This window comes from Sander vitreus, chromosome 5 (assembly GCF_031162955.1).
Source record: "Sander vitreus isolate 19-12246 chromosome 5, sanVit1, whole genome shotgun sequence".
Classification (NCBI taxonomy): Eukaryota; Metazoa; Chordata; class Actinopteri; order Perciformes; family Percidae; genus Sander; species Sander vitreus.
In genome coordinates, this window is record NC_135859.1 from 6,651,332 (window position 1) to 6,677,739 (window position 26,408).

At 41.7% G+C, this 26,408-nt stretch overlaps 2 protein-coding genes across 3 annotated transcripts in view; both read right to left on the reverse strand.

Moving 5' to 3' along the window:
* Positions 1-2,881: 2,881 nt before the first annotated feature.
* On the reverse strand, positions 2,882-5,583 carry LOC144517576 (transmembrane protein 233-like). The gene is made up of 2 exons (XM_078249665.1): positions 5,422-5,583; positions 2,882-4,472 (listed from the first exon to the last, which is right to left on the reverse strand). Exons 1-2 carry the CDS (start codon positions 5,578-5,580, stop codon positions 4,332-4,334), a joined length of 300 nt encoding a protein of 99 aa, XP_078105791.1. The 5' UTR covers positions 5,581-5,583; the 3' UTR covers positions 2,882-4,331.
* Positions 5,584-7,649: 2,066 nt separating this feature from the next.
* Positions 7,650-26,408, reverse strand: part of msi1b (musashi RNA binding protein 1b) — a 28,704-nt gene continuing 9,945 nt past the window's right edge. The window contains exons 6-16 of one of the 2 annotated variants that reach the window (XM_078250255.1): positions 23,633-23,674; positions 20,786-20,878; positions 17,534-17,582; positions 16,959-17,041; positions 16,751-16,868; positions 14,459-14,539; positions 12,847-12,903; positions 12,417-12,479; positions 11,886-12,040; positions 9,617-9,662; positions 7,650-9,520 (exon numbers count right to left, since the gene is read on the reverse strand). In XM_078250255.1, coding sequence (XP_078106381.1) covers positions 9,621-9,662; positions 11,886-12,040; positions 12,417-12,479; positions 12,847-12,903; positions 14,459-14,539; positions 16,751-16,868; positions 16,959-17,041; positions 17,534-17,582; positions 20,786-20,878; positions 23,633-23,674 — 783 coding nt within the window. In that variant the 3' untranslated portion in view covers positions 7,650-9,520; positions 9,617-9,620. Of the gene's footprint in view, positions 9,521-9,616; positions 9,663-11,864; positions 12,041-12,416; positions 12,480-12,846; positions 12,904-14,458; positions 14,540-16,750; positions 16,869-16,958; positions 17,042-17,533; positions 17,583-20,785; positions 20,879-23,632; positions 23,675-26,408 lie in introns of both variants that reach the window. The other variant, XM_078250254.1, reaches the window with a different exon arrangement.

Sequence of the window (26,408 nt, forward strand, 5' to 3'; positions counted from 1 at the left end):
AACAGGCAGATAAGAGAAATACTAAACGTTAGTGTGAACAAGAGATAGCTAGGCTAAAGCAATCAGTTTTTTATCTAAAGGAATCAAAGGGAAAAAGATGAAACTAAACACATGAACACACACGTAAGAATATCCCAGAAAATATGATATCAAATTGATTTGAAGCAGTGCTTCCTAAACTGGGGGTCGCGGCCCCCCAAAGGGTCACACAGTTGTTGTTTTTTTTAGATGTGCATTACTTCATAATATGACATCTTAGGGCCTCTGAAAATGATTCAAATATTTACTTTAAGATTACTTTTTGGTTATCACATTCTGTCAGAATAACAATAAAACAAATAATAGCCTACCCTACATGTTGACCATGCCAAAATGTGTTTTAGGTCTTTAAAAATGTAGCCTACTTTTTAAATAAAAAAAAAGGTCTAGGTATACATTTTACAAGTAAAGGTATTTTGGCTTACAGATGTGATTTTTATAAATGTATTTTTGCATGGCATAGTGAGAGGTCTGTAAAGCAGACAGCTACATTCAGTATAGCTTTTGAAGATTTCTGCTGCTCAGCAGGAGAGTGTCATTATCATTCTGTAAGACCTTCTCACGGCTATCCTGTTTCATGTAGTTCACATGTCTAAAACCTGTAACTGTACACACACACACACAATAAAAACAGAGAGTCAGCAGTATTTCAGGCTGAAATACTGCTGACTCTCTGTTTTTCACAAAACTGAAAGTTTCAACGTTAGCAAATATCCCCCTTTTTCCTTCTCTCGGGGTTGGAGAGTAGAGCTACAGTACCTGTAATCTCTGTTTCAGTCACTGATTATTATCACTAATAATAACAATGGCACTGGATGATCTTTAACCTTTTTACATCCATTTTCAAGTACATTTCAAGTTGGAAAAAAAACTGTTATTCCACAGTCTGACATCCATCTATCTATCTATCTATCTATCTATCTATCTATCTATCTATCTATCTATCTATCTATCTATCTATCTATCTATACCTAGAGATTGGCATATGTCTTGTTTCTTCAAACTTCAATCATCCAATCCACCAAACACCAAACTAGTCAATGGCAGAATAAGCGGTTTGGCATTTTTCATGGGCATACTCAGCGCTGCTGCTCATCCCACAAATGCATGTTCCTTACAAATGGAGCACCATTTGATAGGGAACTAAACAGGCTTTCCAACGGTATAAGATGTCTTGCCAAAAGTATTGTTACCACAGAGAAATAATCTACCAAACACAAATGTCCTTACTTTTTGTGCTAAGTTTATACGTAGTAGTGTATTCTTTCGGTATCGGCATAAAGAGGATGTTTTCACTGAGTGAAGAATTTAAATACAAGACTCAATGTTTTTTATGGCTGCACCATTACTTAAAATTAATATATTCTAGATGTTTTGTGCATTATTTTACTAATAAACCGAAATGACATATTTGGAAATAGAAATAAAAACCTGGGAGCTACATTTTTAAATAAAGTTCTCGAACAATATTTGGCTGCACAGTGCAAACTTGTAGTAACCTTTGCTGTGAGGACAAACTCACTGAGAGAAGAACTCTATGTCCTGTTTACATGAATTACACATTTAACCATGGCTGCATTTTGTGTAAAAGGGTCTGTCTGCCAACAATGTTACAGCTCCAAAAAGCTCTAAAAGAAACTTTTTCTGTCCATCCATACGTCCATTTTCTGCCACTTCTGGTTCCAGATCACAGTCCCAGTCCCAGCTACTTCCTCTGGCCCTCCCTGGGGGATCACGAGACATTCTCAGGTCAAATATGTAATCCCTGCAAAGTGTTTTGCTTTACACTCCAACTTCTGGTAACAACCTCACAATCTTTACACAATATTTCTGCAGCACATCCAATGGGACAGATCAAAGGGCATGGTCATAATAAGCCTTCTCTAAGTTCACAAAACACATGTAGATTGGATGTGCAGACTCATGACTCCACCTGTATCCTTGCAAGAGTAAACTAAATGGTCCGCGGTGATGGACAAGGCTTCCCTTATGTCCTCCAGCTCGGCCTCCTCCACAGAACATTGTCTGCTCAGATTCTTTGTACCCAGCCGTCCCCCAAAATGCAAGAAAAGTTACCTTGATGAAAGTGGGGGGGGGGGGGGGGGTCTCTACTGTACCCATCCAGCTCACTAGCAGGTGGAGATCAGTTGACAGTCTGCTTCTTCCTTCCTTCCTTCCTTCCTTCCATATGTGTCCAAGACACATGGCTGCAGTCCGACAGTGCAAACACAAAGTTGATCATCAGTCAGACCTACCGTACATTTATGAGAAAACAGAAGGAAAAGGTGGATCAGACACTTTTAGTGCAGATCCTTCATGGTCACGGGGATGAACAAACCCTCCACATTAAGATGTTGGTGATTCAACTTTTATTTCCTCTGCAATTACTGTACTGGATCACTGCTCAGCCTGAAGATTATATGCTGTTATTTTTAGCCTTGTAACAGTGTTAATATTACATATCAGAGTACACGATCCCTCAGACTCATTAAAAAGCAACAGGTGTCAAAGATGGGTGAGCTGAGGCCAGTTGGTCCACAACTATTGGGCAGTATTTCACCATTTTGTTGCTGTATCATACTGTTTGTTGCTTCTTAATAATATATATTGGGATTGTAATCCATTGATGCCCTCAGAAATATGAATTGTGTCATTGTTAGAGATAAACATTTTGGTCAGGTCAAATTATAAAATATGCATTTCTGAACATTAAACCTCAGGAAATATAAGCATGTGTCATTAATATCTAACCATCAAATGAAACCACTTTTTTAATCATTTTTACCAGACATTGTTTTGTTTTGTGTAAAACGTTTTATTTTACATTTTACAGTAAGGCAGAGCAATATTTCAATGTGCCAGCGTTAGATCACAATTTATCAGGAATCAGTTATCAATAGTTACAATAAACAAGATATAATGGAAATGTAAAACAGTCCGTTATAGGCCTAATTACAGAAAAGCCCCATGTTTCATCAGTGGGAGTACTGATATGCATAATCAGTGGTGGAAGAAGTATTCAAATCCTTTACTTAAGTTAAAGTACTAATACCACACTGTAAAAATACTCTGTTACAAGTAAAAGTCCTACATTGAAAATGTTAGCCTACTTAAAGGTGCTGTAGGTAGGATTGCAAAGATCCAGGACTTAGCAAAAAAATTTGAACATCGACAACTTCTCAGTCCATCCCCCCTTTCTGCTTAAGCCCAAAACGGTCTCCTAAGCCCCTCCCCCCACAAGGGAGAATGAATGCGTGTGTATGAGCAGTGATTGATACGCAGTTAGACACCCCCCCTGGCCCTGATTGGTGCATCTGAACAGGGAGCTGTGGATTTTTGCAAATCGCACTACAGGCTGATTATTATTATTTTTTTATTACCTGCTTCATGTAGTTCTACTGGAACATAGGGTCAGTTTCAGCAAATATGACAGAAAGTTAGTTTTATGGGGCAACCTCTAGCTCAACCAGTAAGAGCGTTCGCCCCATGTCGGCTGAGTCCTGCAGCGGCCCATTGCTGCGTGTCATCCCCCATCTCTCTCCCACCTTTCCTGTCTATCCACTGTCACTCTGAAATAAAGGGAAAAAGCCCCCAAAATTAATCTAAAAAAAAAGAAAGTTAGTTTTATAAGTCTTACCTACTGCACCTTTAAGTAAAAGTATGTAAGTATCATCAGGAAAATGTACTTTAAGTATTAAAAGTAGAAGTACTTAATGCATTTCAGCTGGACGGATTTCAGCCGTTATATTGTTGTGTAGTTACATTTATAATAAAACATCATATTTTATAAACTACATGTGTTAGGTGTGCAAAAATCTTCATTTGTAAAATAACTAAAGCTGTCAGATTAATGTAGTGGAGTAAAAAGTACATTATTTCTCTCTGAAATGTAGTGGAGTAGAAGTAGAAAGTGGAGAGAAAAAAAAGACAAGTAAAGTACGAGTACCTCAACTATAGTACTTAAGTACAGTACTTAGTTACATTCCACCACTGTGTCCACCATAATCATTCTTTTTTATAATACTTTGCAATTACAAAAACTGTAAATAGTTTTAGCCTATTGCGATATCATTTACACAATACAGCTGAAACCGAGATGTATTCAGCAATGCAGTGAGACTCCTGCAGAGCTCTAGATGACAGAAGCCAGGCAGAGCTGATCTCTCCATCACCTCTTTTCCACTTCCATCTCCTCTTCCTCATCAAGAGGTCACACCACATGCTTAGGAGGAAACAATATACTCCAAATCTCTCTATTACTTCTGTTACTTCTTGCCCCATTCTTGCTGCACTCATACCGTGGTAAAGTGCACAGCGGTGTACGCAGTGACGATCACAACGCCAATGACAAAAGAAACAATCCCCAGGTGAAGAGCTTTCCGACCCAGCCGCTTGGAGCCTTCATAATCCTCTTCGTCATAGCTCTTTTGGGCCTGTTGGATGAATGAAAGGGAAATGGACGAGCGTGTACTGTGACGAATGAACACCTTCTGTGTCAATAAGGAGCAATAAGCCCTATAGTAGCTTGTTACATATGACCTAGGCATGTGTCTTGAATCTGTGCTGAACATTCAGGGAGGAAATGACTCCCTGCCTCGCTTTGCATCTAAATTTCTCTCCCTGCACCTGCCTTTCTCGTAATCCCTAATTCATATTTGTGTTGACGCCAATGTCCCTAGCAATGAGAAACAGTGGATTGCTGTGCCTATGCCTCATCTTGTTACTCACAGCTACAGAGATGCAACAGCTGCTGTTGGCACGTTGACTCAATAAAACTCTGCCTCCCCTCAGACAGCTCAAAGACTTGACACAGACCTAAATGTGTTTACTCCTCCTATCTAACGCTTAAACTTCATGGCAAATGAGGAATGTTTACTCAGAAAAGTGGAGTGGCTATTTCTGTAGCTCATCAGATTAAAAAAAGTACAACTAGAAGTGATTTGTAGCATTGCATAACATGTTTACTGCTTGATAAATATACAGACAAGCCACACATGGCAATTTGTTTTGTACACTTACACCCTATTTTATTTATATATTTGTATTTTTCACTGCTGCTTAGTGTAACTAGTGTTACTTAGAGGGCTGGTATCTTTATAAGCCTTTTCATGGCTTCTAACCTGTATTAGCCTACCTTGTATCAAGCCTTGTTGTTTTTCCATGTGTGAATAAAATAAACTAAATGAATTAGGTGTTAATGTACTATATATCCACACCTGACATGCATTAACCATCATCAGATATGAAGTGATGCTGAATGATCTTTATGCACTGCCTCTAGATAACTGAACCTCATTAAAACATCACTTAAAAGTATGATTATGCTGTAACCATTCATACATAGCCAAAGCATGTTCAGAAACTGAGCATTGTGTAACTCACCAGCACAGAGAAAACCAGCGCCACAATATTGATGGGCCATGCAGGGCAGAAACAGGTGAACATGGTGAGACAGAGATAGTTCCTCAGAGGGGGAATCTCCTGAGCCTCCCCGTATTTCAGGTGGTCGGCGCTCCCGTCCAGCGAGGACTTGGTGTTCATGACCGGCTACCGTCCAACCCACCCCCCACCACCACCACCACCACCTGCCCACCGAGACAGTCAAAGCAGAGAGACGAGGCACAGGGCTGAGACACTGGGAGAGAGGAGATGGAGGCGAGGGAGGGGAGGCAGTGGAGCAGTGATGATGGAAGAGAGAAATCAGCCAGCAGAGAGAGAGATGACAGGGACTCAGAGGCAGGCTGCTGCTGAGAGGTGTGAGCACACTCAAGACTCAGGCCAGACTGAGTGTCAGTGCTGCTCTTACGTAGAAACAGTGACAGGAAGAGGAAGGGTAACAAAATTAGAAGACGGAAAGACAATATGTATTAATGAATTTAGTACACAGTTAGTATTTGTCACGAATAAGTAGTATTTTAATAGAAAGTACAATTCAGGCTACACATTTCTGTTGATTTAGTACAAAATGTGTTCTTAATTTAGTACAACTTTAGTACAATTAGAGAATAATGGAATAACACCCTCGTTGTTCTCTTTACAGCAGAGATCTTCAACAGGGGGTCCGGGACCCCTAGGGGGTCCTCAGAGTCACTGCAGGGGGCCCCCCCAAATTATTGTACATGCAAAGTTTTTTCCAAAAATGTAAATGTCTTAACATAATTCCAACATATCATTAGCAAATATAAATACGGTAGCCACCCACAGACACAGTTCATCCTAAAGATTCACTGGGCCACATGTATGTGTAACATGTTCAAAAGATTGTGTCATCCGGCGACTTTCCTGCGCAGAAGCTTGAGTGAAGTTAAATGACCTCTTCTGAAGGGTCCATCATGTTTTTTTGAATCCTCCGTGATCTCCTTGGCTACTAGCATGGTTACTGCGTGGAGGAGGGGGGGTGGCTGTATCATGTGCGCACCGACAGTTTTGTCGTCATTACTTAGAATCCCTCATGGGGCCGACAGAAACTACGCACTATAGCTTTAATCAGTATTAGTAAAGCCAATATGCAGCTACACTTTTTTCTTATCTGATCTAATGTGTTTATGACAACCTTTTGAACCGTATAGGCCTAAAATCCTCCAGCATTGTAGCAATGCAGCGTTCATGTTGTAGCCATACATTATTGTATTGGTACTGTATTATTGTAATCATGTGTAATTCATTCCTGTTCATGCACCTCTACATTGTTGTTGGTTATGATACAGGACACTAATGAAAGAAATGGGGTTGGAGGGAAAGGTTACTGGCCAACAGGCATTAGAATGAGGTCTGGAATTTCAGAATAGCTGTAGTTTTTTTGTTTGTTTGTGGTCTTGTGTGTCTTTTTTTTAGTTTTATACATTTGAGTGCCTTTTTTATATGTGTGTGACATGTAAGTTATGGTTCTAATAGTTGTAATAATGTTATGTTTACTTTATTGGGCAATAAAGACAGCTTTTTGTTAACAAAGAAAGTGTTTCTGAACATCAATGACATTCAAAACAGTGATAACTGAAACAGATATACAACACACCACGCCGTGTGTATAAAAATATTTATTGCAAACAGACCGAAGTATGTATGATGACGTAACCAAGTGGCGTCTCATTTCATAGGGGTATGTTTTCACCCCTACCCCTTACCACTCGGTTTCGAGGGACTAGGGGTAAGACGAAGGGGTAGGAGTAAGACAGAGAAATGAGATTCAGCCTTATATGCAACTTAATTTTATACAATATGTAGTAGGTGGGTCCCTGATCCATCTCTCTTTAAGTTAAGGTCCTTGGCTTAAAAAATGTTGAAGACCCCTGCTTTACAGTGAAGGTTATACAATTATATAAAACAGCAAACAAATCATCTGTATGTGTGACATTAAAATGTGTGAAAGCCTTGTATGGAGATCCTACTGTAACCAAGTTGTGAAGAGGACCACACAGCACCATTTACTGCTAATGGAATCCTAAAATAAAAACCCATAACCTTCATAACTTTGTAAGAAAAAAAGTAGCTTTACAAATGTGAAAACGTATTCTTATTCTTTTGGCCTAATTTGCATTTATTTCTGTTCGTCTCTCATTAAGGGCAAAAAAAAAAACAAAAAAAAAAGGTCAAACAGTACGCATTAATGGAATGTTTTAAAATAATTTATTAGGAATTTTAAAAAGTTTTTTTTTTTTTTTTTTCAAAGGAATAAACATGACAGGAAAAAGAAAAATCAGAAAATGTTACAGTGTTGACAAGATTGTTATTTTACAGTGAAAACAGCATTAAAGTATGAACTACCGTGGTAGCCCGCAGCAGTGTGAGCGAGTGTATCAAAATGTAAAACCTGGTATATTGTAGACCCAGAGTGCTTTGTTCTTAAGCTAACATTCGAAGGAAAACACAATTATCGTGATCGGCCAGTGCAACGTCCTAATAGCTCTGAACATTATTGTTTTGGTCGAAAAAAAAATAGCTGTCACATTGCTACAGTCTGTGACCTCCAGTGGATACGCAGTGATGGATTTGGGGTGGGGTGGTGTGTGTGTGTGTGTGTGTGTGTGTGTGTGTGTGTGTGTGTGTGTGTGTGGGGGGGGGGTTTGGGGGTGTTAAACAAGAGTTAATAAGACCCCCCCCCCCCCCACCCTTTCCTGTTGGAAAAGCCACCTTTCTAAGGTTCAACCATCCACACTTTGACATAGATGTTAATGTTATAATAAAAAAGTCGGATTAAAAATTCACATTTGCAAACTGAGGTACCATTCCCCCCAAAAAAAAAGAACAGCACATGGCACATTGGAAACCAATGTGTTATAAAACCATATGACACGCTCACGCAAACATCGACAACCTGCAGAGTCATAACAGCGTTAACTGTGCATGACTGCTCCTGCATACTACTCCTTCATTTTCCTTCACAAACAATCATTACATATTGAAAATCACAGTTAAAACAACAATATGACAAAGTAAGAAAACAGCATGGTTTTTTTTTCTTTTCTTTCTCTCCTGATAGAGGAGCATTTTCACACCCATGAATCCCCAAAAGGTAAAGTGTTGTTCCAGCCTCAGCCTCTCTCCTGCGGAACGCAAAGCATTTCAATTCGTTTTTTTTTTTTTTTTTAAATGCACTAACAGAATCAAAATGACACGTCCTTTATAAAAATGCCTGGAGAGGAATACAGCATGTACATACTGAAATGTTCTCGACCTCCATGTGAAACTATGATACGTAACAGTCAAAACTTTCCAACACATACGGATTGATGAAAGAAGCAATCGTATTATTTCTCCAAAAGCCTCCCACCTCCCGCACACAAACATCTCTCTCCCCCCCCCCAGAAACCAGAGTCCTATTTACAATATTTTACAAAATTGTACAGCTCATGTAGGCCTATTATGTAACTGTGACTAATGCCCCTTGTCGTCAGACCATTATTAGTGTTACAAGTCTTTGTTAAAAACCTACCAAGATATACACTTTGTGACACATTTTCAAGAAATAGTATTAATCACAAATGGTTTGTTAAAATTCAGTATGAACTAGTGACATATACAGTTTTCCAGTAACAGCTCCTGACCTTTCAAACAAGCTTCACCTGGAGAATTTTCTCCTCTTCTCTCAGAGAGATCAGGTTCAGAGATCAATAAAAACACAGCCAAAACAGATAAAGAAACAACGCAGCCATCACAAAAAAACAGAAAGTTGAAATGACAGAAGAAGAAACAAAAACACAAAAAAAAATAAAATACAACATCATCTGTATGTGTTGCTATTACATGTAGTGATAAACCTTTTCGCTCCTTTTATGAACCTTTTCTTTTTTTACTCAGGAGGTGGAGTTAAGGGAGGCGTCAGTGGGGTGGGCTGGGTTCAGGCTGACACCAGGGTAGGGTTTGGAGGGTGGGGTGGGGGGGGTTCACTTGCCACGGCCGGAGAGGTGGACTGGACAGAGACAGGCCAGATCAGCTCCGAAGCAGCTTCAACTCCTTCCAGCTCGCAGTCTACAGCTCTGCACTGGCACACACAAACACAAACACCTGGGTTACTCACAGCTGAGTCCCAATCAAACAGTCAACAACATGTTAGCTTGAAAACAAGACGGCGACTTACACTCTCAGTGATAGCCGTTAGTGAAGGCCGTGGCGATCAAAGGGCCCTGTGGGAGCAAGCACACAAGTTCCAAGTTCACTATTTGTTTTCAGACTTTTTGACTTTTTTTGTAAAAAAATAAAATATCTCTGAATTCACTGATTATTTCTTTTCTTTCAGGTTGACGTTGCTAATCGGGGAGTGAGCTGCTGCTGTGTTTTGTTGGGAAGAAAGGGCCTCATTCACCATGATAATTCAATGCACATTGCATAATCAGCCAAAGTCCGCATATTTATGCGGGGGCCGCATTTTTTCAAAAACGGCGCACTTTCGCTGCATAAATTGCCGATTTCCGCGCAAAATATCGCGGAAATATGCGGGGCAAAAAAGTTTGCGTTGCAAAAAAGTCCCATATATCTTAGCAGAAAGTTGAAAAATATTGCGTTTACTTCACACAAGAACAGCCATTTTCCCCTGTTGCCATGGGAACGTTATGAAGTGACGTTATGAAGTGACGTTATGAAGTGACGTGATTACGCGACGTGATCATCGAAAAGCTGCAAACCCCGCGATGAAGCCATGATGAAACCGCAATTTTTGCAAGTTCCCGCAATTTCATCGCATAAAATTGCATAAATATCCCGCATATTCCATCGCGTTTTTTAAGAAAACGTGCCGCATAATCAAGGATTTTTGCCCACAACGATCACAAAAAAACTCCGCATTTTTCTGGAAGGACTGTAGAATGATGAATCCCAATGTCTTCGTAATTTGAACGCTCGTGCCCGTTGCTCCTATTTAGCGCAGGTAAACGCCCCGTTAATTCCCACAAAAGGGCTTGAGATGGCAGGGCCGTGTGCACACTCAGAGAAATGTCGAAAAAGACGCGGCAAAGACGGTGGATGCCTCGACTCCAAAAGAAAGACAAACTTTAGTAATTCTGAAGGGAAGGCACTGCTGCAAGAAGTTGGCGAAAAACGAGACATCATATTTAGTAGCGTCAGCAGAGCATACTAAGCAGCGAATAAAACCGATGCATGGAATGTAATTACCATAGACCGTTAACAGTCAATGGCATTTACTACATGCAGTGAACGCTGTATCCGGAGAAGGGCGCAGAACCGATGACGTAGAAAAGAAATGGTTTGATCTGAAAACTGAGGCAAAACTATTTATTTCAAAACAGAGAAGATACTATTCTCTGTTATTGGATGGCAGGGTTCCCCATTAACATAACTGATGTGAATTGAAGGCAAAGCAAGGCAAGTTATTTATTTATATAGGCCTAGCACAATTCATACACAAAGGCAATTCAAAGTGCTTTACAAATGAGCAGTAGTGTGTATTTATTAAAACAAATAATATGTAATAACAAATTATGTGTAAAATAATTAGTTACAAAATTGAGAGAAATGTAATATTTTAAATTAGAACGGACGAAAGCGGTATAACTACTTATTTTGGGCAACCATGTCAGCTCTCAATTGTGCTGTAAGAGTGCTCTTGAGTGTGCGTAGATTCTGTTCTTACATAAGAACAAATCCCAAATAAGAAAACACTGGTGAATGCCAGAATCTTCGTGAAAACTGCGTAAGTGGGGTTTAAGAACACATTTGTTCTTAAGAACGTTTGGTGAATGAGGCCCAATGACTGCACACATCCTCATGAGTCATGATGGCTCGCAGCTGAGCAACACAACCATAGGAATAAGGGAGTTTTCTATCCACTAGTTTGAAAGCAAATTTTGAAACCAAAATATCATAAAAACAGGTCCTATGGTGGAAAATGTATTGCTAAAGATGAGCAGAGTGGTGAATGGAAACAGATTTCTTTTGAATAAATGATGGCGTTGCTGGACCTGCCTTTGGCTTTTATTTAATGCAGCGTGAATTCAACATTAGTATCAATACCAGCAACTTTAGTTATTCTCTTTCTTGCAGAGAGTTAGATGAAAAGATACTCTGGACAGAGCCAGGCTAGCTGTTTTCCCCTTTTGCCAGTCTTTATGCAAAGCTAAGCTAACCAGCTAGCTTTATATTTAATGGTCAGACAAAAGAGTGGTTTCAATCTTCTTGTCTAACTCTCGGCAAGAAAGCAAACAAGCGGATTTCCCAAAATGTTGCACTACTGCTTTAAAAATTCCTCTGATGCCCCTCTGCTCCATCTACATCACAAGTGTAGTTGGAGAAAACAATTCAAGAAAGAAGCTTAGATATGATATTAAAAGGGAAGCAGAGACAACATGGCACGATAGGCCAGAGTAACATACCCCATACACTCCAGACCTTACCCCCAGACTGTGGCTGAATCCAGTGCTTGGGGCGGGGCTTGCAGCGCTGAGGTAACTGCTGACAGCCGACTCCTGAGCGGCTGTCCCATAAAGGTCCGCCATCGGGCCCGGGCTGCTCGTACCTAAGAACCCAGCTGTGCGAGACTGGTTGGAGCCTAAAAGTCAAATAAAAACAACCATTTTCAGATTTTCTTTATTAAAGATCATATGTATCCCCCTGTTTTAAAGTGTCTATAATGAATATTTTTATAATAAGAATGGCTCCCAATGACCACACGTAGTGCGAGAGGTGTCACACAACAAGCCCGACTCTGCAGTTCAGCTCTGTGGAGCATTTCAAACTGTACAGCTCTTCCACTTTTAAAATATATATATATATATATTTTTCTATTTTATATTATGTCTCTTGACTTTTCCACTGTCTACTGTTATGCACCAAATCACCGAAACAAATTTCTGTGGTGGGTCCCCTTAATTTCACATTAAGCATTGCATTGATCAGAAAGAATAAGGCCTTTTCAATGTCCATACCTCTAACTACTGCTGCTGCCGCTGCTGCTGCTGCCATTGGTCCATATGCTGTCAGAGGAATGGCTAAGTAGACAGAAAGGCAAAGATCCAGGTTAAATGTTTTGTTGTGAAAACACATAGCAACTAACTAATGGCATCACTTAAAGTCTCACTCCAGTGACCCCAGGAACTTTCTGATCATTTCATCCAAGCCTTGAGAAGACAAGGAAGTAGAAGTAAAAACTGTCGATGATGATCATATAAAACGAAGAAAGAGGGCTTGGTGAGGTCACTGCAGGGAGCCTTTGCAGTGAAACCTTCCTCATTACTGTCAGCAATCCTGCCTTCAGATAGAGACCGGGGAGGACTGACAAACACAAACATGCAAACCAGAGAGTGTAGCAGACTGACAACATGCTGCTTGTAAAGCCCAGAGGAGGGACTGACTGACCTGTGAGCTCAGGGGGGTGGGGTGAAGTCAGAAGGGGAGTCCTCTCTAAGTGGAACTCTAAAACAGAAACATCAGAGTGCTGTTGAGACACACACCACCAACGCCAGCGAGGAGAACACACATGCACGCGCACGCGCGCGCACACACACACACACACACACACACACACACACACACACACACACACACACACACACAGGCAGGCAGGCAGGAATTATAGGATGGAAGAATCCTTATAGTCAATAAAGTGGTGTTAAAATCAGTTTTCAGTCAAGGTCATGGCATTAGCAAGAAATACAGCAAATGTTACAATTATTGCATACAAACTGTATGTAAAACATCTCATTTTGGAAGTAAGTCCCATAATAACACACACACACACACACACACACACACACACACACACACACACACACACACACACACACACTAAGCAGATGCAATTCCACTCTCTGATATTTACAAGCAGCTTACACTCACAGTGTTTCACATGCATTTACGGAAACATGTTTGTATTTGTGACAGTGTGTCTACTGTTAGGTCAACACACAACTACACTGGTTAAAGTTTGTGTATCCATTCAGATAAGCAGTGACACCAAAATCATCCTTTTTTTTTTTCCACGATAAATCATTCAACACAGGGCTATACAACATGTTTGCCCGCTGCTCAGGGAATGAGTACACATTGCTCTATGCTGCAAATATTTAGATGGATTGCTGTGATAGTTGGACATTCCTGGTAGCTTGCAAGAATGTGTTTTTCTAACGTCATAGTTTGTGTAAAATCCCTCAGCAAACAGGATTGTTTAAGTGACTGCAAGTCATTTAAATTAGACATGTGCTAGTTTTCAGGTTCACACTTGTATTTTGGGTTTCTGCTAGAACATGTTTACATGCTTTAATGTTCAAAAAACACTATTTTTCTCATACTGTCTGTCTGAAACACTCCGTTTTAGGGCCTGTCTCTTTAACCCCCCCTCCCCTCTTGAAAAGCCCAGTCTGCTCTAATCGGCTTGTGAGAAAAATATGGCGCACCTTTGCAAAGATTGTTCTCAACCCGTGTGTGGAGATACTCAGATGGGGGCCGGTGTATTCCAATAAGCTTGCATGTGACATAGGAAGGGGAGCCAAATCTGAATGGCTTGTTGAATCCCATGTTTTCTGCTCTAGGCAACCCACAAAAAACCTGACTGGGTTGTCTAATTTCACAGTTTGTGGGTCGGTAAGGCACTCCAGATACCCAAATGTATGTCCACAAGCACTGAAAAAGTGAGTTTTTGTTTTTACGTCCCCTTTAAGATTATTAGACTACAAACAGCACAACTTTCCTTCCCTTCTATCCCTAAGTGTTGTGTATGTTTGAGTGTGTATACGCTACGATGGGCACAGGGATGATTTTAGTGTCTGTGCTTTCATTGCATGACAGATGACTACTGAGCCAAACTCTTAAGAAGTTTGCTTTTATGTCTCCCCCATTACCATGCAACTACAATGGTGAACACTTGAATACTTGCACCTGCTAACTAAAATATGGCCGTGTATCTATCGCTCAGTTAAAGTGACAGAAACCTGTCAGAGTGTATCAGGAGCAGAAAGTGTGCTGTGATTACCAGGGAACTGGTAGGTATATCCAGGAGTGATGCCAGCATAGCTCCGACTGGTGTAGGTGGCTGTCTGGAAGCCTGGGTAACCTGTGGAAACAAAATCACTGTTAACATCTGGATCACTGCAAACACCAAGAACGGCCGTTATGCACAACATGAGTAACAGGTGCGCAGATGTGCTGCCCCCTAACAGTGACGCCTGGTACAGTCTGTGACATGCAGGTGGATGATATTCTACACCTGTGGTCTGGATTTCTTCACAAGGACAGGAATGAACAGTGTACTGGCTTTGTCTTCTGTTTCACTCTCAGCAGGGAACATTACACAGAGATTGTCTTTGTATACAACACACTGACACCTGGAGAACTGACCTCAGAACAACTTTCAGACGGATAACAATAATAACTATGATGAGCACCACAAGATACCACAACTAATTTCATATTTTTGTATTCTTTGTGTAAGCGTGGTGGCATATGCCCTCATGTGCACTGTCTAATCTAAGCACTGAAATACTGAAGAGAAAGGTGCTGTTCTCAGACTGAACAGTAGGTGGTAGCAGTGGTGTGGCAAGTACAGCTTCAGATGCACAAACAGGTCCCGACTACTGGGAGTACAATACAGATCTGTTTACAAATTGGCCCTACTGTAATGGGTAACGTTTAAGTCGATGAAGAGATCAGAATTGTTAGAGCCAAAGTACACACATTTTACACCTGAAGATCAGCTGACTCGTCACGAGGAGTACTTGTCAGCTTGAGGTCAAAAGAAACAGTTGTAAAATGCGATGGGTGAGAGAAAGTACAAAAAAAAAAATAGCCCTGACTATGTCGTAGCGACGTCATCAGGGTTATCTCTGCTTAGGCTCGAGGCGAAGATTTTTTTAACAGAAATCCTGCGCTACATGCTGCATTCACGTGGTGTCGGAATAATCAAAAACATTAGTTCACGAATTGGAAAATGTGCGTGAACGCCCCTTCAAGTCGGAGCAATAACTCGGAATGCCGGGAGGAAATTTTGGTACACAACTTGCTGAGTTGGCGTATTACGCAGAAACATGGCGGACGAAAGTAAATGTTGGGTTGATGGTAAGAACCTGTTTTATTAATTTATTTATTGCATATCAATCTCGCTCACACGTAATTTGTAATACGGTATTACGTTGTAACCATTAGATGCTGCCCAAGTAGAGTGACCTAGAGTAGTTAGAAAAGTTATAACTTATTTTTTTTAGCATTAACCCTGACAACAAGTCAGGAAAGCAATATTTCTGAGGTTTTAGGGAATGTAACGTTACAGGTGCAGCAACCAAGTCTCTAATATAAAGCTTCAAACTGGAAATAAATAGTGGAAACAGCTGTCAACGTGTTGTTTTCACAGGACGACTTAAATCTCATGAACACACAAGAAGACCGACTTACCAACCCGAGAAATGGAATCCGACGAGCATGTGAATGCACCAAGGGGTTGCATTGTGGGAAAGGTAGCAAGTTGGAACCAGTGTTTTCGGAGCTTGACCCCCTAACCGGAGACTAAGTCAGGATATCGTCTGCCTCTGATGCTTCTTTTTTTTTACTAAACTCAATGGAATATGACATTTTAACTTATAATAACCATATATGATTCCTCGCTCCAACTACAAAACCAAAGGTGATCTTGCCTTTGCCATTTTAGCTCCAACCCTCTGGAATCTTCTCCCTCTGTCTGTTAGGTCTGCTGAATCTCTTGACTGTTTCAAGCGTCTTTTAAAAACCCACCTTCATAATTTAGCCTTTGTCTAAAGTGCTGCACCCCAATTATGCTGTATTATAAATTTTATTTGTATCTTGTAACTGTTTCTTTTTATTTATTTATTCATATGTATTGTGCATGTGTGTGAAGCACTTTGTAATTGTGTGTTTTTAAAAGTGCTATATAAAATAAAGTGTTACTTACTTACCTACATTATGAAACTAGAATGTAATGTACAACTAGAATGTCACTGTCTAGTTTGAATATGTTTAGCTGCAGGTATTGACAAGTAAAAAACACATATGCATATAACTAAATATTCACAGTTGTGAAGTCGGAGCAGTACGGCTTTTTTTTTTCTCCACGCCACTTCTAAAGTCTGAGGTCTAGATAATCAAGGCTGCATGGTGGAGAGTTGGGAGCTGAGTCAAGCAGCCCAGTTAAGCGGTCAGCTTTCTCCCCATGAGGCCCGACCTTTAAAACAGCTGCCGACTCAGTGCTGGAATAATTATTGTCATGTTTATGTATGCAGACACATCCTTCCTGTTCTGATCAATACCACCTTACCTAGCATACCAATGCCCAGCATGAAGGCGTCCATCCCATAGGGCATCACGCGAGAGCGCCCCCTGGCTGAGCCTGTGGGGGACATCACCTCCTTGGGCTGAGCTTTCTTACACTCCACCTGTTTCCAGACAAAAGACAAATCAGTACATTTAGTTTCTACATGACATGGTGACGTCAGGAGTGTTGTCTGACAAATCAAGCTGCTCACCATTTTGTTGTTGATCTCGTGGAAGTGGATCTCGCAGACTTTCTCCACCACATCCTCGTTCTCAAACGTCACAAAGCCAAACCCTGGAGAGAAGACAAGGCAAGTTGATGACGAAGTTTAAGAACATTTCACACAGTAATGGTGGGTTTAGACAGTAGGCCTTTCTGTGCAGCAGTACAGCTAATAGTCTCCAGTAATCAGTTCTGTAATAGCCGCTTAACACATTTGCCCCCCCTCCTTCCCCTTCTTTCAATGCTGCCATTCTGCACTCATCCTTTCTTCCCTCCCTTCCTGGCCAGTAGGCCCGGGCAAAGCTGGTAGGCTGTCATAATCGATCAGTCCCAGGGTGGGGAGGAGGTGCTTAAGGAGGCTTTACCCTGATCCAGATTAACGGACTGGCTAATTAGACTAGCTACGTTCGTCTCCTCCAGCTCAGCCCACAGGAAGGAGGCCCGTGGGGGGTGGAGGGGGATCAATAGATACCCTGGAAGGACTGGAGGAAGAGTAGTAAATCGACGAAGAGAAGGACAGATGTAAGGAAGGACCGGACAGGAAGTTGGTTCACTCTGTCTCACCTCTGTGTCTGTTGGTGGTCTTGTCAAACATGAGCATGGCATCGTCGACCTGGGGGGAGACAAACAACACCGTTTTTTTAGACGTCGCTCTCTCTCTCTCTCTCTCTCTCTCTTGCCACGCGGCATATTGCCTGACCTCAGCCCTTCTCAAGTTCTGCAGGGAAGCTCAGCAACAGATGGACAGAAAGGAGGGGGAAGACGGAAGGAGGGAGGGAGAGGACTGGGGACGGGCGACAGGTTACAAAGAGTAGCCGAGGGGGCAAAGACAGGAAAATATGAAGAAATACTGTACAGCAAGCCCTGCTGCTGTACTAACAGACATAATGGGTGGCATGAAAAGTTGGAAGTCGTATTTGCTGCTAAACTGCCCCGGTCACAATCCTTCTCACAGAGAGCCCATAATCCGCCGCCTTTCTCCCCTCTAAAGTTTGACATTCCCATGGCAACTGTAACAAAAAGTCCATATAAAAGAGCCGAGCCAACATCAAATATGCTTTATGAATAGTGGGAGAGTGCCAGTGAGACAAAGAGGGCAGCAAAGAGAGAAACACTGACACACACAACAGAAAGGTGAATCCTGTGGGCAGGTGGAGACTCGATGAGAGGGGAGAGCTGATAGCGAGAGGAAAAGCGACAGGTGGAGATATGGTAAAAAGAGAGCACAGAGAGTCCTGTAAGAGAGGGGAAGGAAGAAGATTGGGTCAGAGTGGAAAGGGAGGAGAAAGAAGAGACAAAAGGAGAGGGAGAACAAAGAGGCCTGGAGGCTTTGTTTGTTGGCACAGTCAGCCATAATTCCTCCTCCTCTTCTCCCTTTGACCTCTCCCTCTGGCCCGGCCTCCCTTTTATAGAGCAAAGACACAGGTGTCTATTCTATACATACAAACACACACACACACACACTGAGTGAGTTTCTTATGTCAAAGTTGACCTACTCTTCTGCTGTTTTCTTCCCCCCCTCTCTCTTGTTAAAAGCTGACATGTTTATACTCCAGTCTGCACACAGAGGTCCAAATAAACATTTGGTAAATTAATCTCTGCTCTATAATAAGTTTACTGGATACAATCCACTGAATCATTTTTCATAGTCACACACACACACACACACACACACACACACACACACACACACACACACACACACACACACAGGACACAGTGTGTGTAAGTGTGTGCCTGTGGACCCCTAAGGGCAGTTTGCCTACAGAAAGGTCAAAGGTGAGTGAGGAGTGTCAGTTTGAAAGGGGACCTGTTACTCTGATGCCTCTCAAGTCACTGCTTCCATCCAGCCTGACATTAGCTCAATGCCTGCAACATGTTCCACTCCTAAAAACACGCTTTATTTTTTGCCATTTAGCTGACACTTTTATCAAAGAGACCTGACAGTAGGAACTCCTCAGATTGCCAAATTCTTTTTTAAACAATCAATTGTACCGAAAGCAAGGGTCAAGAAGACCGCGAATCCAAGAATGCAAACATATTTGATCCCAACGTGAACACACAATCGCCCTGGAGGATGCTTCAAAACGTCACAACAACGCTCGCGGTTTGCCCGTTAAAACACCGCACGCTGAGTCAATGGCACATCACTGCTTGATATTTCAAACACTGGGCATTTAATGGAGTACCGCCGGACAATATTCCCTCTTATGCTTTTTTGTCCCCACCTCTCATCTTCCCTGTTATCCCCTGCCCATCCCTCTCCGCGCTCCTTTGTCCTCACCAGGACGGGACACAAAAGGTCCAGTGAGGCAGTCTAATCAGGAACTTCCATGGATGGCTGGAGCCTACATTTCACTGTCCATCCCTCGATATCTCTCTCGGCAAAATTCATCTCCTCGTTATGATTGAGGAGGGAGCACAGGGAAACTCGAGGCCAAACCTTCGGAACTGAAAATAAAGTGCCACGCAGTCAGACGAGTCTTTGCGTGTCTGACTTTGAAAAGTTTCGAGGGGCGCGAGGTGCAGATTGTCCACCTGCTCTTTGCTGAAAAAGTTTATGGGATTTTTGTCTTTTTGTTTTGTACAAAAATCAACCAAACCTCACGTGGCACTTACATCACACATATTATTGATGGTCAGTTTCACATTAGAAGACAATTTTAGGAGCGTGAACAATCCAGAAACGTCCAGTATGCAGATAACTTCTGTACAAACTAGCAAAATATTTGTCTTAGCTTTGTACGGAGGCATAATGGCCGTCGGTAAACCCCCCCAAAACCCCATCTTTGCCCCAGTTCCCTCTCCTACGCCTCCGCAAACCTCTCTCAATCAGGCCCTCCCTCCCTCGTCAGTGCCTTTGTCAGCCCATCATCTATTCTCTGCCTCATGTCTGTCAGAGTCCTCAGAATATAACAACTTGGACAAAACTTTATACAGAAATATATATATACATATATATTTTTTTAAAACACACACAAACAAATGCAGTAAGAAAATGAAGGCTGAGTATATGTATAGTTTGCAGGTTTTTGAGCATTAGTCAACTTTGCATTTATTGGTAGTAAACTCCTGAGTGGACCCCCACCCAACACACACTCGCACACACTCATGCCCCCAAACACCACCTCATCCCTCCTCCTTCAGAACAAAACCCCCCTACCCACAGAATTACTTGGGGACAATGGGCAAGCCAGGTAACCACGGTAACGGGCCAGGAGGGGGTTGTGGGTAGGAGCAGCTGTTACATCAGATTAATTCAGATTCTGATAATCCCTCCTTCTTCCTCACCATCGCCACACACTCACTACAAAACTTTTTCTCCCCCCCCCTCTCTCTCTCTCTCACTCCGCTCCCTCTTCAAAGTCCCCCTTAACTTCGCCTGCTGCTCCCGGAGCCTCTCAGCCTCGTTATTTTTCCCTTCCTACCCTCTTCAAGCGTTTTCTCTCCCTCCTTTCTCGCCCTCCTCCTCCTCCTCGCAGTAACCCCTTCACTTCAAGGCACTCGCTCGACTCCGAGTGAAGGTTTTCTCGGAGAATTTCTGGTGAATCAGACTCGGCTGAGCTGGTGGGATCTGGTACTACGTGTTCCTAAGCTGTTGATTTGTTTCTGCACTAATGCCAACAAGTCAAAACTTCCTGGGACTCCATTATATGACTGAAAAAAGCAATCCTCATTTCCATTCTGATCAATATTGCTGATCATTCTGTCGAACATTTCCACCACAGTGGGTGGGGGTGTGTGGGGGTGTGTGTGTGTGTGTGTGTGTGAGTGAGACATCTCAAGAACTTGAACGCTCTCTTAAACATCGCTCACCTTCCCAAACTGGTCGAAGTACTGTTTCACGTCCTCGATGGTTGTGTTCACTGACAGGCCTCCCACAAAGATCTTCTTGGTTCGTGTCACTAACTGAAAGAGGAGGAAAAGCACAGATAAACATTTTTTTCTACTGATTCAGTCAGTCAATCATTATCGTCTTGTCCATTTTTAATCAAATTACACACACACACACACATATATATATATATATTAGGATCCCAGTTTAAAAGGACATGTTTTTTTGACATTACATTATACAATTGTTGTTCACGCTACTACTTTAATTCTTTGAAATAAATCTATTGTATTATTAGTGTCAAATGAACATTACTCAGTAACACACCAGTTGCTGTAATTGTTACTACTAATAAGTTAGCGCTTTTCTCAACACTGCCCCCTAAATCACAAGCACGATAGTCATCATCCTCTCGTTAAAAACTCATTTAGATGAGACACAGCAGAACACTTCACTTGCTTTAGGTGGAACTTAAACTTTGGGCGTATTGAGGTGCGATGACAAAGTCCTATAAAAAATATTTGAAGGAATTATTGCTCTCAATAAAACAACCAAAAGGTAAGCAAAAACACTGAGTAATGTACTGTTTTGAGCAACTGAATGAAAAGTGTGTTTGCAGCATGGTTACTACTATTCATGTATCTGTAAAGTGTACTGTACAGACATTCATGATTATATTTTTTTATATAATTTAGCGTATTATTCAGGTTCGCAGGGGCCATTATTCAACCCTGTTTCACTCTGGTGAGGGTTAAACATGGCCTGTTTTCTTAATGTTACCCGCATCTGTTTGGTGTGTGATGTTTACTGATTTACAGCACTCACAATATTTGAATAAAAAGCACTATTTTTCTGTGTTGGACACAAAGTAAATCCTGGATGCAGCAAACACTTGGCACATGTGATTATTTTGGTTATTTTGCATCACTTACACTTTCTTTCTACGAGAGAGAAAATAAGCTTGCTCAGTCACAGAAAGGAGAAGACGAGCAGCATCTATATATACGGGATCATATCTTGTTTATACATGATGACACAATTTTCTTAGAATTTAGTGAGAAATCAGATACGAGGAAACAGGTGGTCGGCAAGATTTACACCCATTAACACCGGACGTGTGTCCATTACAATACACACAATGTAGTGTATCAAGAAATACCTGTTTTTACTAACAGGATTTATAACACATGCTGTGTATACATGTGAGTCAAACTGTGACATTAGAACATTTTTATTTATTTCAAATTAAAATGGAAATATATATTTTTAGCAAGTATTTATTACTTAAAGCTTATTGTAATTAAAAAAAAATAGCCTTCTGCACCTCCTCTTGGTGGGAGACTTTGGCCAATCACAGGTCTTTTCATAGAGAGAGCTTTCCTATTGGCTGGTCTACAAATGCAGATGCATGTCCCTTCAGATGGCGAAAGCCTGATTTGCTATTCTAGCACTGGCAACAATTGCCTACACTGCAAAGCAACCCACAAAAAAGCAAGACGGACTTATCAGACAGAGAGTCTAAAAGAGAGTCTGACAATAAACGCAATAAAACGTGTCAATATCAGCGAAACGTTTCAGAGATGAAGAGAAAAGGTCGCTAATAGTTTAGCCTTCTGCTAACCGTAGCCAAAGGCCCGCGGCTGTGGCTAGTTTAAGTTCATGTTTATGTAGCTAGCTAGAGCCTCAAATCACAGAACGTCGTCTCAAAAGTGCTTTGGAGGCCCACAAGCGTGCAAAGAAAACACAACGCTAATTCTCATAGAGCTGCCACTGTGTAACGGCATCAGGATCACAATCACGATGGGGATAATCGAAATGAATGACTAGTACTCGTACAGGTTACTGTATGAAGCGCGTGCCTATGCTTGGGCGTGTCTGGGGGGACGGGCTTAGAACAGAGAGGGGAGAGCTGCAGGAGGACGGCTGTATTTTCAAATTCTGGCATCCAGAAAACTGCCTACCCCAGCTTTAATTTCTTTGTATGCAGAAACCAACTATTCTTTATTTTTTAGCTATGATTCGCGTTGTTGTTTCACAACCGTTCACACCTCTGTATTTATATATTACACATTATTATTATTATATATGCAAATGTACATTACTACATTGCTTTAACGTTCTGTTTACATTCAGTTTTATTCATTTGCAATCCTGTCTACACAAATTATATCACGTCATTTCTATTTTGTTGGCGGTGCTTGAGGCCCAAGAGTTTCATCGTCAGCGACTACTTCTGTTATTGTTGCATTGCATCATGGGACGATACTGGCCATTAACATTACATTTCAGTGATTCATGTTGGTCTTCTATGTGTAGTTCTTTTTTTATCATTTTATCCTTGTGAACACCTCACACGTGGCCATTTTTGCAGCTGGGACACATGATGGGTCAGCAATGCAACAACCTATGACGCAGCCAAAATCTGTTCTGTTCAGTTCAATGTTCCCCCACACACACACACACACACACACACACACACACAAACGCACTAGCAGTATTCCTTCATGCCGTTTGCCTCACTAAGCTATCCTTTCTATTTCACACCGTTTTGTTGGTAATGTAAGAGACTAACCGGCTAAGATCAGGACACATGTACTTGAAACACAATACAGACGTTTAGGTAGGCTTAACAATAATGACTGTCTCTGAAGTTGTGATGTTTTTGTTGAACACGCGATCACGTAACAGCTCAGTGATGTCAGCGCTGCTCATGTTCATCAGATTACGAGGCATTAGCCCCGTTAAGTGACACACACTAACTCGACACACACTCTCACCTGCTGCAAACAATGCGCGCGCAACTAAGACAGGGAGACGCTTTGACTCACCTTGGGCTGAGCTCTGCGAGGGAATGCAACCTTTGGGTCGATCTGCGGGAGAAAATACAGAAAAAGAGAGGGCTGGTTAGTGTTGTGTCATGATACAGATGAACCAGCAACCTGTCGCCTTGCCCTGGTGTTCTCTGACGTCACACCCTTATCTTTCATTCTTTAACGACTCGTCAATGGTGTCCTCCTCCTGGCCTAGCACCATGTTATCGCCAATCCTAAATCAAAGCAATGCCGTCAAAAAGGCTTATTATTCTCGGCCCTCGCTGTGCTGGAAAACAGAATGACACCATTTAGAAAAAATCTGAATGACGTTGACTTCAAATGCACAGTATGTTCTCTAAGCAGCACACATTGGTGATGTTTTCTCATTATAACCTGCTTCAGACAGTAGACCAGGTTCTGACTACGTCCTGGTCTGAACACACTGCTGTCATTTGTTTAGGTGCGTGTGCATGTGTGTAGTTTGACAGCGATCTAGTGGTAGACGACGTAAAAGAGAATGGATTTAAAGTCCAGAAGTTGATCATAGATTTGAATTATTTCCACTGAAGGGTCAGTTCACCGATATTACATTTTTAAAAAACAGCTTTCTTCCAGTGGTATCTAGTTGCAGATAGTTTGGGTTTTAGTTACCCAGGTTCTGAGAGATCAACTACTAATTATACACTATATATATATATTTTTAAATGTAGCATCTCTTTTCAGAAACAATGTTGCTGTTAAGTCTGGATTATCCACAAAACATGCTGCCAACAGTTCTCATAGGAACTGTTAGTTTGGTGGAAAGTAGTTAGTAAAAACTGCTCACAGTGAGGTCTGTGATTTATTCAAAGTAACTGTAACATTATTTCAGAAAAGACGCACTGTTGAATTTTTATTCTCAAAGGCAGACACTCAAAACCTGGGTAAGGAAAAACCAAACTACCTTGGGTGTAAGTGTGAAAATGTTATTTTCATTATTTGGGACGAAACAACCTTTTAAAACATCCTATCTACGTAGAACCTACTGTACTATCTGTCTGTGATGTTTACACTGAAATATGTTTTTATTTTTGTATGTATGCTTGCGTCTATATTCCAGTATATGAATGATGTAAGAATTGTAGATGTGTGTGTGTGTGTGTGTGTGTGTGTGTGTGTGTGTGTGTGTGTGTGTGTGCGTGTGTGTGCGTAGGTGGAATGCCTGGGAATGTCCAGTGAACCCCTGCCTCTCTCGTCACTACCGTGTGACATGAGATCTCCTGGAATCTCACACGGGCACTACAATCACAAACACGCCTCACCTCGGCGAGGAGAGCCCGAACGAGGCAGGACAAGTGGGACCGAAAGAGAGCGAGAGGACCGAGGAGGGAGAGGAAGACGGGACAGAGGGGAGGGAGCTGTCAATCAAACCACACTGACGTCAAGATCCACCCGGGTTTTTGTCTGTTTGTTTGTGTATGTTTGTTTTTGCCTCTCTCTCTCTCTCTCTCTCTCTCTCTCTCTCTCTGCTTTTGACGGAAGTGATGACAACAACAGGGACCATTCACGTGATCCAGATCGTCCTCTGCCCTGCAGCTCCTCCTTACGTTTACACCCAGGAAAAAAAAGCACCAGTTTAACCTTTTTTTTGATATTAATCTTAACACTACAACTACACAAAAAAAAACAATTGAAATTGACACATGTGGTCTAGCCCACTGAATGTCACCAAGGTAAAGATTGGAGAGAGAACCACACCATGCCATGAGGATGCAATCATAGACAGGCTGTAAAAAAAAATTGGAATTTGAGACCTCTATATTAGTCTATACTGGTCTAGTAGAGCTAGAGAACAACTAGACTACTCCACACTGTACTGCTGTTACACTAACAGATGGTGAGACAGTACAGCGCTAAGATTAGTCCGTAACCATGAGAGGGTAGAGTTGAACTACAGTAGAGAGCTAGAGCCTCTATGGTAAACCGCATGCGTTTACCAGAGTAAGGGTAACAGTGTTGTTTCTACTTGAATAAGAGTTGACATCACCGCAAGTTTTTTCTTCTCTTTTTTTCTTTTTTTTTTTGGTTCTAGAGAGCAGAGTGAGAAGACTATAGGCTAAGACTGGAGGATCAGATGCAGAGTCTACTGTTTAGTTTCTATGGTGGCTAGACTACTCTGATAGTCACCTCCGGTCACCAACCCTCCTGATGTCCAACACTCCTGTGCACATTCAAAAACAAACAGACACACACAAACAAACAAAATCAAACACATGGCAGCACACAGCACATCCGCAGGGAAGGAAATTGTGGACATTAAACAGATAAAGTGGCTTGTATTTATGAAATTGATTTGTTTCGTGGAAGAAAAAGAAGAAAATAAAGTAGAACACAGCAAAGTCAAGAGACGCTGAAACACTTTGTTCTATCTGAAAGACATGTGAAGTCACTTTTAGGTGTCAGAGGCCTAACCACCTCCGAACTCACAGCAAGATGACAGGGAAGAAGCTGAATTTAATTCTTAGAGAGGTTTAGGAAACCAGGGCAATCCCCTTTGACCAACTACATCCCAGCAACGCAACAGTTGGCCCCGCGCGCCGCCCGTCACAGCCTGAGCTGCAAACGCACTTAACGCAACAGCCGATTGGGCAGCACTCAACATCTCTGAGGAACAACTCAAGCTTGTTGACTCCAATCCTATTAGCTAGGAGAGCCATACTAATCACATATGGGGTTATGCTGCCCCCCCCCCCACCGCCTTCTCTCCACTCAGGTCAGCATGGAAATGGTTAACGGGGCCACATGTATGCCT

Bases quoted from the DNA above. Each gene is read 5' to 3' on its own strand.
- LOC144517576 (XM_078249665.1), bottom strand. From the start codon at position 5,580: ATGAACACCAAGTCCTCGCTGGACGGGAGCGCCGACCACCTGAAATAC. The intron at 4,473-5,421 runs GTGAGTTACACA...TTCATCCAACAG, and splicing joins CGCTGGTTTTCTCTGTGCTG to GCCCAAAAGAGCTATGACGA.